General features: G+C 42.3%; 1 protein-coding gene across 1 annotated transcript in view; it reads right to left on the bottom strand.

Moving 5' to 3' along the window:
• Nucleotides 1-2,180: 2,180 nt before the first annotated feature.
• LOC139025769 (WD repeat-containing protein 7-like) overlaps nt 2,181-12,286 on the bottom strand; it is a gene marked incomplete at its 5' end in the record, with an annotated part of 55,504 nt that continues 45,398 nt past the window's right edge. The window contains one exon of the mRNA XM_070440958.1: nt 2,181-2,325. Coding sequence (XP_070297059.1) covers nt 2,181-2,325 — 145 coding nt within the window. The remainder of the gene's footprint in view (nt 2,326-12,286) is intronic.

Here is a 12,286-nt window from a genome sequence, read left to right as displayed (position 1 = left end):
CCTCGTTATGGGTTGATCTGTTAGGTTGACCTGTTAGGTTGACCTGTTAGGTGACCGTTAGTTGACTGTTAGGTTGACCTGTTAGGTTGACCTGTTAGCGTTGACTGTAGTTGAGTAGGTGACCTGTTTAGGTTGACCTGTATAGGTTGACCTGGTTAGGTGATTGTTAGCGGTTGAGCCTGTTAGGTGATCCTGTTAGGTTGACCTGTTAGCGTTGAATCTGTAGGTGACTCGTTAGGTTGACCTGTTTAGTTGACGCGTTAGGTTTTGACCTGTAGGGCTTGACCTTTACGTTGACCTGTTAGGTGTCTTGTTGGTTGACCTGTTAGGTTGATCCTGTTACGTGACCTGTTTAGGGTTGACCTGTTAGGTTGACCCTGCTGTCTACCTGACTAGCCTTATCGCTGACTCAAGTCAAGGGTTGTTCACTATCTAAATAGCAGGGTGTGAAGTACTACAGTAAAAATACCCTAAAGTACTACTTAAGTTAATTTTTGGGGGATGATCTGTACTTTACTATTTATATTTGTGACAACTTTTACTTTTATTCACTACATTGCTAAAAGAACATTGGTGTACTTTTTACTCCATACATTTCCCTGACACACAAAAAGACTTGTTACATATTTGAATGCTTAGCAGAACAGGAAAAATGTAAAATTCACACAATTTATCCAACAAGAACACATCCCTGGTAATCCCCTACTGCCTCTGATCTGGAGGACTCACTAAACAGAGAACATCCCTGGTCATCCCCACTGCCCTCTGATCTGGAGACTCCTAAACAGAGAACATCCCTGTCATCCCCACTCCTCTGATCGGAGGACTCACTAAACAGGAGAACATCCCTGGTCATCCCTACCCCCTGATCTGGAGACTCACTAAAAACAAGAGAACATCCCTGGTCATTCCCACTGCCTCTGATCTGAAGATCTCAAACTAAACAGAGAAAAACAATCCCTGGTCATTCCCAACAGGTCAACCTAACAGGTCAACCTAACAGGTCAACCTAACAGATCAACCTAACAGGTCAACCTAACAGGTCAACCTAACAGGTCAACCTAACAGGTCAACGTAACAATAGACTCTAAGTGGCTCTGGATAAGAGCATCTGATAAATAGCACAGATTGCAATATAAATGCAGACAGACAGAACTGCTGTGGCGCACAGACGCCTGGCTAGGTTAAGTAAAGTTAGCTGCACTGTAAATGTACCACGTTGTCGACTAAAGTGCTCTGTCCCCTTAGTTTAGTGCTGTGGGTAATGACTATGAGGTACTCTAGGGGCTGGGTCCCAGACGGCATCCTATTCCATATATAGTGCACTACTTTTGACCAGAGCCCTATGGAACCCTATTCCCTATATAGTGCACTACTTTAGACTAGAGCCCTATGGAACTCTATTCCCTATATAGTGCACTACTTTAGACCAGAGCCCTATGGAACTCTATTCCCTATATAGTGCACTACTTTAGACCAGAGCCCTATGGAACCCTATTCCCTATATAGTGCACAACTTTTGACCAGAGCCATATGGAACCCTATTCCCTATTATAGTGCACTACTTTAGACCAAAGATAGGATTGCCAAATCATGGTAACTTTGCAAAAATTCCCTGGTTTTCCACACATCCTAGTTGGAGGACCCCCGTATTTTCTCCCTATTCCCTCGTAATTCCAGGAACATTCCCACCAGCATTTCTGGAAAACCAGGGAATTTGGGGCCAGAATGATGCAACCTTAACCAGAGCCCATACCTATTCCCTATATAGGGCTCTGGTCTAAAGTAGTGCACTATATAGGGAATAGGGTTCCATATGGCTCTGGTCAAAAGTAGTGCACTATATAGGGAATAGGGTTCCATAGGGCTCTGGTCTAATGTAGTGCACTATGTAGGGAATAAGGTTCCATAGGGCTCTGGTCTAAAGTAGTGCACTATATATAGGGAATAGGGTTCCATAGGGCTCTGGTCTAAAGTAGTGCACTATATATAGGGAATAGGGTTCCATAGGGCTCTGGTCTAAAGTAGTGCACTATATAGGGAATATGGTTCCATAGGGCTCTGGTCTAAAGTAGTGCACTATGTAGGGAATAATCTGCCATTTGGGACTCACACTGAGATTGACAGGTCAGGAGGAGGCCTCTCATTGATCTCTGAGGCTCACAGGGCCTGACTGTACATCAGTGGTTCTCCCAGTACGGCCCAGAGGGGAAAACAGTCCGTTTGTAGTTACCTTGTTTGATCTGTCCCTGCATGGCCGGACTGGAGACCTGAGGGGGTACTGCAGTCTTTTTGGGGGTCTCAGGGGCTCCGGGTCTAGGAGGCCTGGAGAACAGAACACCACAAAGACGCCATCAAATATTTAACAGAGAGAAGCTTGAAATGCTGTCTCCGTGTGCTGTGTAGAATCAACAAGCTTAGCGGTGGGGGGGGGGGGGTGTGTGTGTGCGTGCGTGCGTGCGTGCGTGCGTGCGTGCGTGCGTGCGTGCGTGCGTGCGTGCGTGCGTGTGTGTGTGTGTGTGTGTGACAGAGAGGTTATGAATAACAACAAATCATTACTATCAGTGTTTTCCCAATGTGCATTTAGCAGCGGCGGAACGTTTAAAGGGATAGTGCGAGATTTTGGCAACTAAGCCCTTTTATCAACTTACAACAGAATCAGATGAACTCATGGATACCATGTTTATGTCTCTGCGTCCCGTTTGAAGGAAGTTGCTACCAAGCGTTAGCACAATGACTGGAAGTCTATGGGGGAAACTTCCAGCATGCTAGCTGTTCCCTTAGACTTCCAGTCATTGTGCTAACGCTAGGTAGAAATTGCTTGTGAAAAACTACCTTTCAACTTCCTTCAAACTGCACGCAAAGACATAATGGTATCCATGAGTAAATCTGACTCTGGGGGAAGTAGAAAAAAACGTGCTTAATTGGCCAAATCGCATAGTATTCCTTTAAGATCAGAGTGACAAGGTATATTTGTAGCACACAGAGTGGAGGAGTGGTGTGAATGAGAGCCACGAGCGAACAGATACTGCTGGCTCCTCCTGGCGAGCATCAGTTATATTTCGGATGGCGTCAACATAATTACATTTTCATGCATTTTAGAATAGAATGGCTTTTAAAAAAGTCCTCCAGAAGTGACATTTTCAGTCGTCGTTCAGAAAACAAATCTCCCAGGGGGCCATTTGCCCAGATCTCTCCAAGCCACCGCTGCTGAAAAAAAAAATCCTAAAGGAAACACAGATTATACAAACTTTCTCAATTCCCCTTCTCATTTCGGGTAAGTACATGTTCGGATGTGGACTGTTCTGTTGTATCTATCTATTAGTTGAAATGAAGAAAGATATTTGTTTCTCGGCCCACAATGTTAAAGAAGGAGCCCAATCATTACTTCCTATAACTCAAGCTCTTTGTTTTGGTTGATCGTGTCCCATGACCTGGATTCTAACCTTTATTTTAAGCTTTTTACAGAAATTTGTTTTACTTTTTAATATATATTTTTTTACAGTTGTCAGAGGATGGTGCTGGACAATCTGACAAAAAAATAAAAGGGGAAAGTTTGATGAAAAAGTTTTAAATAAAAGTAAAAAATCCAGGTTATGTGATAGGATGAACCAAAGCACAGAGCCCTACCCATAACACCTGCAGCTCTCCCAAACTGCAGTGCTCATCCTACCAGGGTTTCCCCCCTTCCTGACTGAATCACCAGGGCCAGATACACCTTAACACACATACAGACGCAGTGTAGTCAAGAAACGGGTTTCCAAATGTTATATACGCACATTATTTCCACACTATGAGGTTGGAATAATACTGTGGAAATGATGATAATGCCCTTTTAGTGTAAGAGCTGTTTGAAAAAGACCACCTGAAATGTTTACATGTTTTGGTGGGATGGAGTTTGGACCTGCCTGGTGACGTCACCTGCCTGGTGACATCACTAGTTAATAGACCAATAAGAGAATTCCAAACCTCTCTGCCAATAACTGCTAGTTTTCAGTTGACCCCTCCCCACTCAGACCACCCACAGACAGTCCTAGCTAAATTCTTGCTTGAAAAACTTGCTATTTTCTGAAAAACTATTTTTGTTTCTTTTTGACCATTTTGATTGAAAACAATCAATCAATCAAATGTGTTTATAAAGCCCTTCTTACATCAGCCGATGTCACAAAGTGCTGTACAGAAACGCAGCCTAAAACCCCAAACAGCAAGCAATGCAGGTGTAGAAGCACGGTGGCTTGGGAAAAACTCCCTAGAAAGGCCAGAACCTAGGAAGAAACCTAGAGAGGAACCAGGCTATGAGGGGTGGCCAGTCCTCTTCTGGCTGTGCCGGGCGGAGATTATAACAGAACATGGTCAAGATGTTCAAATGTTCGTCACAGTAAGGTACTTAATTGTTACCCAGAAATGAGTTAATATTAAAGATAATCACGGCTGCATTGGATCTTAAACTGTTAGCCTCCCCTGTGAACCCTACAGCCCACAGTCTCCCCTTTGAAAACTGCTCACCGCCCGTTCCATTCTGCCGACTGCACCTGTTGCATTTGGACTAATGAAGCGAATGAAGAGTATAGCAGATCTCTCTTGTTAGCTAAAGCCTTGATACAAGTAGACTATATGTGCTACTGAGTCTAACATCTAACACTAACAGGTTGCCTGTGATCCTGGGATATTACAATTCCTGTGTCTGGAGGGAAAAAAACGTTGAAACGTTTTCTCTGACAAACAAGTTATTCTCTCGGGAGAGTAAAGAGCAGAGCAACGTTAGTGAGAGTGAAGTTCGGCGCAGAAAGAGAAGTCTGTGGTCTTTAATGTTAAAGACAGCTACTGTGGTTCTGTGGTCTTTAATGTTAAAGACAGCTACTGTGGTTATGTGGTCTTTAATGTTAAAGACAGCTACTGTGGTTCTGTGGTCTTTAATGTTAAAGACAGCTACTGTGGTTCTGTGGTCTTTAATGTTAAAGACAGCTACTGTGGTTCTGTGGTTGCCATGGCGCCATGAGGCAGCCTAAACAGAGAGCTTTGTACATTTAGTACATATTATTTTTATTATTAGTATTATTATTAGTATTATTAGTATTATTATTATTAGCTCATTGTAGATTAGTAGATTGAATATACCGTATCTGGTTGTTTTTACCCACAGAGATGTAGGACTGATGGCAGGTTGGCTTGTCTGGTTTGGCTAGCTAATATCTGCATTTAAAAAGAGACATCTCAGCACCGACTGCTTCTTGATCAACGAGACCTGACTGCATTGTGGAAATGGCATGGAGCGTGCAGTGAGCATGACTACTGCTCTGGACTGATGTGTGGGGAGCTTTTAGAGCTGTAGCAGCTGCAGAGGTATCACCCAAGTGGGTGCTACGTTGTGGAGAAGTACTACAGGCTACAAAGAGAAGAGTCACAGCTTCACGGTCCCAATCTTGCCGTCAACTTCCTGTCCCTTGTAGAAACTGCTCACCCTCTGGTGAGTGGGTCTGGCCATCCATGTTGTTGACTAGCTTCCAGTACCTGCAGAGGTATCACCCAAGTGGGTGCTACGCTGTGGAGAAGTACTACAGGCTACAAAGAAGCAGTGGTGGAAAAAAAGTACCTAATTGTCATACTTGAGTAAAAGTAAAGAAACCTTAATAGAAAAGGACTCAAGTAAAAGTGAAAGTCATCCAGTAAAATACTACTTGAGTAAAAAGTCTACAAGTATTTGGTTTTAAATATACTTAAGTATCAAAAGTAAAAGTATGAATATATTAAGCAAACCAGACGGCACTATTTTTTATTTATGGATAGCCAGTGGCACACTCAAACACTCAGACATAATTTACAAACAAAGCATTTGTGTTTAGTGAATTTGCCAGATCAGAGGCAGTAGGGATGACCAGGGATGTTCTCTGTTTAGTGAGTCTTCCAGATCACGAGCAGTAGGGAATTGACCAGGGATGTTCTCTGTTTAGTGGAAGTCTCAGCATCAGAGGAGCAGTAGGTCATGACCGGGATGATTGTTCTCGTTATGTGGTCCTCCAGATCAGAGGCAGTAGGATGAACAGGGATGTTTCTTCTTGATAAGTGTGTAAATTGGACCGTTTTCTGGTCCTGCTAAACATTTAAATGTAACTGAGTAGTTTTGGTGTCAGGAAAAATGTTATGCAGTAAAAAAGTACACTATGTTCTTTAGAATGTATTGAAGTTAAAGTAAAAGTTGTCAAAAATGTAAAATAGTTAAAGTACAGATACCCCCCAAAAATAGACTTAGAGTGAATACTTTAGTATTTACTTGAAGTACTTACCCCACTGCAGGAAGTAGTTGAGCTAGAGGACGGACAATTCATAATGCTTCACCAATATCTGGCACTCACCATCACTCACTCAGTTTAGGATATTAAAAGTTCAGATCACTGATCTTACTGAGAGGAGTCCCGCTCTATAGCTAAGGACTAATGTCTATCTGTAGCAGACAGCCATGATATTTATTATTTTAATTTTTTATTTTACCTTAAATTTATATACAGTTTTTTCTCATTGAGATTAATATCTCCTTTTCCAAGAGAGGACTGGTCCAATAGCCAAGGTTATAGTCTGAGACAGCCCTCTGAGCTGCTAGCTGTAGTAGACAGCCAAGTAATAGTCTATCTAACCAGCCAGTGAGACTACTAGTTGTAGTAGACAGCCAAGGGCGTGGTTCTCTGAGGACTAGCTAGCTGTACGTAGACAGCCAAGGGCAGTCTTTCTCTGAGGCTAGCTAGGCTGTAGAGTAGGACAGCCAAGGGCAGTGTTTCTCTGAGGTAGCTAGCTGGTAGTAGACAGCCACGGGCAGATGTTTCTCTGAGGCTAGCTAGCTGTAGGAGACAGCACGGCAGTGTTTCTCTGAGCAGCTAGCCTGTAGTAGACAGACCACGGGCAGTGTTCTCTCTGAGGCTTAGCTAGCTGTAGTAGAACTAGCCACGGCAGTGGGTTCTCTGAGGCTAGCTAGCATGTAGTAGAACAGGCCACGGGGCAGTGTTTCCTCTGAGGCTAGCTAGATGGTAGTAGACAGCCACGGGCCAGTGTTCTCTAGGCTTAGCTAGCTGTAGTAGACGCCACGGGCAGTGTTTCTCTGGGCTAGCTAGTTGTAGTAGACAGCATGGGCAGTGTTTCTCTGAGGCTAAGGCTAGCTGTAGTAGTAGACAGCCACGGGCAGTGTTCTCTGAGCTAGCTAGCTCAGTAGACAGCCAAGGGCAGTTGTTTCCCTCTTGGGCTCAGCTACTGTATAGACAGCAACGGGCAGTGTTTCTTCTGAGGCTAGCTAGCCTGTGTAGACAGCCCGGGCAGTGTTTCTCTGAGGCTAGCTAGCTGGTAGTAGACAGCCCACGGCCGTTGTTCTCTGAGGCTAGCTAGCTGTAGTAGACAGCACGGGCAGTGTTCTTCTCTGAGGCTAGCTAGCCTGTTGTAGACAGCCACGGCCAGTGTTTCTCTGAGCAGCAGCTGTAAGTAGACAGGCACGGGCGTGATTTCTTTGAGGCTAGCTAGCTGCAGGGGAAGTTTGGTGCCAGCCTGAATTGCTATTCATTCACGGTAATGTACACATTTATTAAAAAATAAAATTGGAGATAGAAGCAAGATAGAATTTTAGGAGCGATCAGGGGTTTATTGGTCCTGTCTTTATAAAAGAGTTGTTCAATGCTTCGCTAGGCAGAGACTGCCAAATACTTCTATCAGACCATAGATGTAATAGGGCTCGTCCACTGTTTATCCTCACAGAAGCCAGGCCAGGCCAGAGTATTGCACCTAAATGGTACCCTATTCCATATTCAGTGCATACTTTTGACCAGTGCCCATAAGGCTACATAGGTGCACTATTGTAGGAAATTAGGGCCATCTTGGGACGCAAACAGGAGAATGCACTTCCTCTAACACCGACATTCTTAAAGGTGGAAGGCCATCAACATCCTAAGCTAGCTTAGATAGGATGTGTCCATATACTAGATGTGTTACTTTAGGCTACTAAGATATGATGTGTAAGGCCTTCTAAGGATTATATGTGTTAACTACGCCTACTAAGATGCTGTACTAGGGCCTAACTAGATATGATTTATAGGCCTACTAAGATGTGTACTAGGCCTACTAGAGTATGATGTGTACTGTGGCCTACTAATATTGATGTGTACTAAGCTACTAATATTGATGTGACGTAGGCCTACTAAGATAATATGTGTCACTAGGACTACTAAGATAATTGATGTGTACTTGGACCTCTAAGATATGATGTGTACTTAGGCCTACTAAGATGTTGTACTAGCCTTACTAAGATATTGATTGTACTAAGGCCTTTACTCAATATATGATGTTTACTAGGCCTAACTAATAATGATGTGTACTAGCCTACTATATATGATGTAGTACTAGGCCTACTAAGTATGATGTCTGTACTAGGGCCTACTAAGATGATGTACTAGCGCCTTACTAAGATGGTGTAACTAGCCTTACTAAGATATGATGTGTACTAGGCCTGACTAATATACTGATGTCGTACTAGCCTACTAATATATGATGGTATAGGCCTACTAAGATATGATGTGATACTGGGCCTATAAGATGTGTACTAGGCCTACTAAGATATGATGTGTACTTAGGCCTACTAATATATAGATGGTATAGGCCTACTAATATATGATGTGTACTAGCCTACTAATATATGTGTGTTAACTAGGCTACTAAGATAGATTGTGTTACAGGCTATAAGATATGAATGTGCACTAGGCTACTTAAAGATATGATGTGTCTGGGCCTACTCAGATATGATGTGTACTGCGCCTAGCAAGATATGATGTTGTACTAGGCCTACTAAGAATTGATGTGTACAGGCCTAAGAAATATGATGTGTACTAGGCAGCCTACTAAGAATTGATGTTACTAGGCCTAATAAGTATTGATGTGGTACTAGGTCTACTAAGATATGATGTGTTTACTATTGCCTACTCAGAGATATGATGTGTACATGGCCTACTAATATTATGATGTGTCACTAAGCCTTGACTAATATTATTGATGTGTACTAGGCCTACTAAGATTAAGATGTGTACTAAGGCCTACTAAGATTATGATTGTACTAAGCCTACTTAATTATATGATGTGTCTGGACCTACTAGATAAGATGTGTACTAGGCTACTAAGATTATGATGATTGCTACTAGGCTGACCTTACTAAGATAAGATGTGTATAGGCCTACCTAAAGATATGATGCTGTACGAGGCCTACTTAAGATATGATGTGTACTAGCGCCTACTAAGATTATGATGTTGTACAGCCTACTAAGATATGTGTTGCTACTAGGCCTACTAAGATATGGATGTGTACTAGCGACCTACTAAGATATGATGTGTACTAGGCCTTACTTAAGAAATGATATGTACTTAGGCCTAATAAATTATTGAGTTAGCCACTAGGTTACTCGATGTGACCTAGGCCTACTAAGACTAATGATGTTGTACTAAGCCTTACATAAGATATGATGGTGTACTAGCCTACTAAGAATATGATGCTGACCTAAGCCTACTACTAAAGACTCGAATGTACTTAGAGCCTACTTGATATGAGTGTCTGGGCTAGAGCATGAGTTACTAGGCCTACTAAGATTGATGTGGTACGAGGCCCTACTAAGATATTTGATGTGTATACTAGCCTACTAACGGATATGATCTGTATCTAGGCCTCAGCCTAATGATATGACTGTGTACTTAGGAAACTACGTAAGGATTATGTGTGTCCTAGAGGCTACTAAGATATTGATGTGTCACTAGGCCTACTAAGACTATGATGTGTACTAGGCCTACTAAGACTTGATGTGTACTAGTCCTTACTAGATATGAGTGTGTACTAGGGCCTAACTAAGATAATGTGATGTGTTTCTGGAGTCTCACTAGATATGATTGGTGACTAGGCCTACTAGATATTGATGTGTACGAGGCCTACTAAGAATATGATGTGTACTAAGCCTACTAGATTGATTGTTATAGGCGTATAAGATTGATGTGTACTTAGGCCTCTAAGATATGATATGTCTAGCTAAAGATTATGATGTGCACTAGGGCCTACTAAGATATGATGGTTGTACTAGGTGCCTACTAAGATATGAGGTGTACTGGTCCACTAAGATATGTATTGTACTGGCCTCTAAGAATTGATGATGTACTGGCTACTAACTAAGATGCTGTACTAGGCAGCCCTATAAGATATGATGTGTTTACTAGGCCTATAAGATATTGATGGTGGTACTAGGGCCTATAGATTGATGTTTGTATTAGGCTACTAAGATATGGATGTGTATCTAGGCTACTAAGATATATGTGTACTAGGCATGCATCCTAAGATTAAGATGTGTACTTAGGCCTCTGATTATGATTGATACCCTAGGCGCCTACTAAGATATGATGTGTACTAGGCCTTACTAAGATATTGATGTGTCTGCCTACTAAGACATGCATGTGCACTAGGCTACTCAAGAATGAATGTGTACTAGGCATGCCTACTAAAGATATGATGTGGTACTTAGGCCTAATAAGCAGATGTTATAGGCTACTAAGTATTGATGTGGACTTAGGTGCCTACTAAGATATTATGTTGTCCTAGGCCTAATTAAGATAGATGTGTCTACGGCCTACTAAGATTGATGTGCACTAGGCCACTAAGATATGATGTGTACTAGGCTTACTAGGATATGATGTGTTACTGGGCCTCTAAGATTTGATGTGTTACTAGGCCTCTTAATTATTATGTGTACGAGGCCTACTAAGATATGATGTTGTACTACGCCTCAAGATATGATGTTGTACTAGGCCTACTAGATATGATGTGACTAGCCTACTAAGATATAATGATACTGGCCTTACTAATGTATGTGGGGCACTTAGCCTACTAGATTCTGTGTACTAGGCCTACTAAGATATTGTTTGACTAGGCCCTACGAAAGACTAATGATGTGTACTAGGCCTACTAAGATATGATGTTGTTCTGGGCCTACTAAGATATGATGTTGTACTAGCCTACTAGATATGTGGTACGAGGCCTACTAAGATATGAGGTGTACGAGCCTACTAAGGATATGATGTTGTTACTAGCCCTACTAAGATTGATGTGTACTGCCTACTTAAGATAATGATATTGTCTAGGCCAATAAGATATTTGATGTGCACTAGCTACTAAGATATGATGTTTGTACTAGGCTACTAAATTGATGTGTACTAGGCCTACTAAGATATGATGTTACTTGGGCCTACTGATATGATGTGTCTGGGCCTTCTAAATAAGATGTGTACTAGGCAGCCCTACTAAGAATGATGTTTACTAGGCCGACTAAGATATTGATGGTGTACTAGGGCCTACTAAGATATGCTGTGTACTAGGCCTACTAAGTTTATGATGCTGTACTAGGCCTACTAAGATATGATGTGTACTAGGCCTACTAAGATATGATGTGTACTAGGCCTACTAAGATATGATGTGTACTAGGCCTACCTAAGATATGATGTGTACTAGGCCTAATAAGATAAGATGTGAACTACAATGTGCACGAAGTCTACTGACTTAAATTAATTCATGTCAGTGGGTTGTTATTAAAGCTACTATTTTATATGGACAGATGTGTGTTTGAAAGCATTAGGCCATGGCTGGGGGTTAATGCATTGTGTAATGGGCTTTCTGGAAGTTGGAAGACCTGTGGCATCAAGTTCTGGAGCTTCTTCTTTAATTCTAACTAGTCGAGAAGGAACACGGAATCTATTCTAGAAGGAATCTATTCTAGAAGGAATCTATTTCTAGAACATAAATCTACAATGGCGACATGAAAAAAACAACGATTTGAAATATTGTAGGACTGGCTTGGACCAATTATATGGCTGGCAGAGAATAAGTTTTGTGTGGACTTTTCTCAGTCCGCACCTCTATCTGTACCCACTTTCTTTTATATGATGCGAGTCTGTCTTTTCGTCCGCTCCCCTGTTTTATGTACGATAATAACACAAACACATGAAAGGGCGCCGGGACGGCCGTCGACAGACTTCACGTTACATCATTCAGCTCCCTACGGGACTTAGACATCTTACAATCAGACCACATCCTCTCCTCTCTCTGCTCTCTGTACAAATAGCTAACTAAGTCTGGAAAACTCCTCAATACTGCCCAGAAAGACCCCCAGCCTGTGGAGCAATCATCCCCAATACAAGGCACCCCACACCAGGCCAAGGGCCCACAGCAGCCATGGGGCCTGGATGTATTATAGACTGGGCTCCAGCCCCGACAGTAGGTTTCTGAGGA

The sequence above is a fragment of the Salvelinus sp. IW2-2015 genome, unplaced genomic scaffold (assembly GCF_002910315.2).
Source record: "Salvelinus sp. IW2-2015 unplaced genomic scaffold, ASM291031v2 Un_scaffold3237, whole genome shotgun sequence".
Lineage (NCBI taxonomy): Eukaryota > Metazoa > Chordata > Actinopteri > Salmoniformes > Salmonidae > Salvelinus > Salvelinus sp. IW2-2015.
This window is presented reverse-complemented; position numbering and strand designations above follow the sequence as displayed.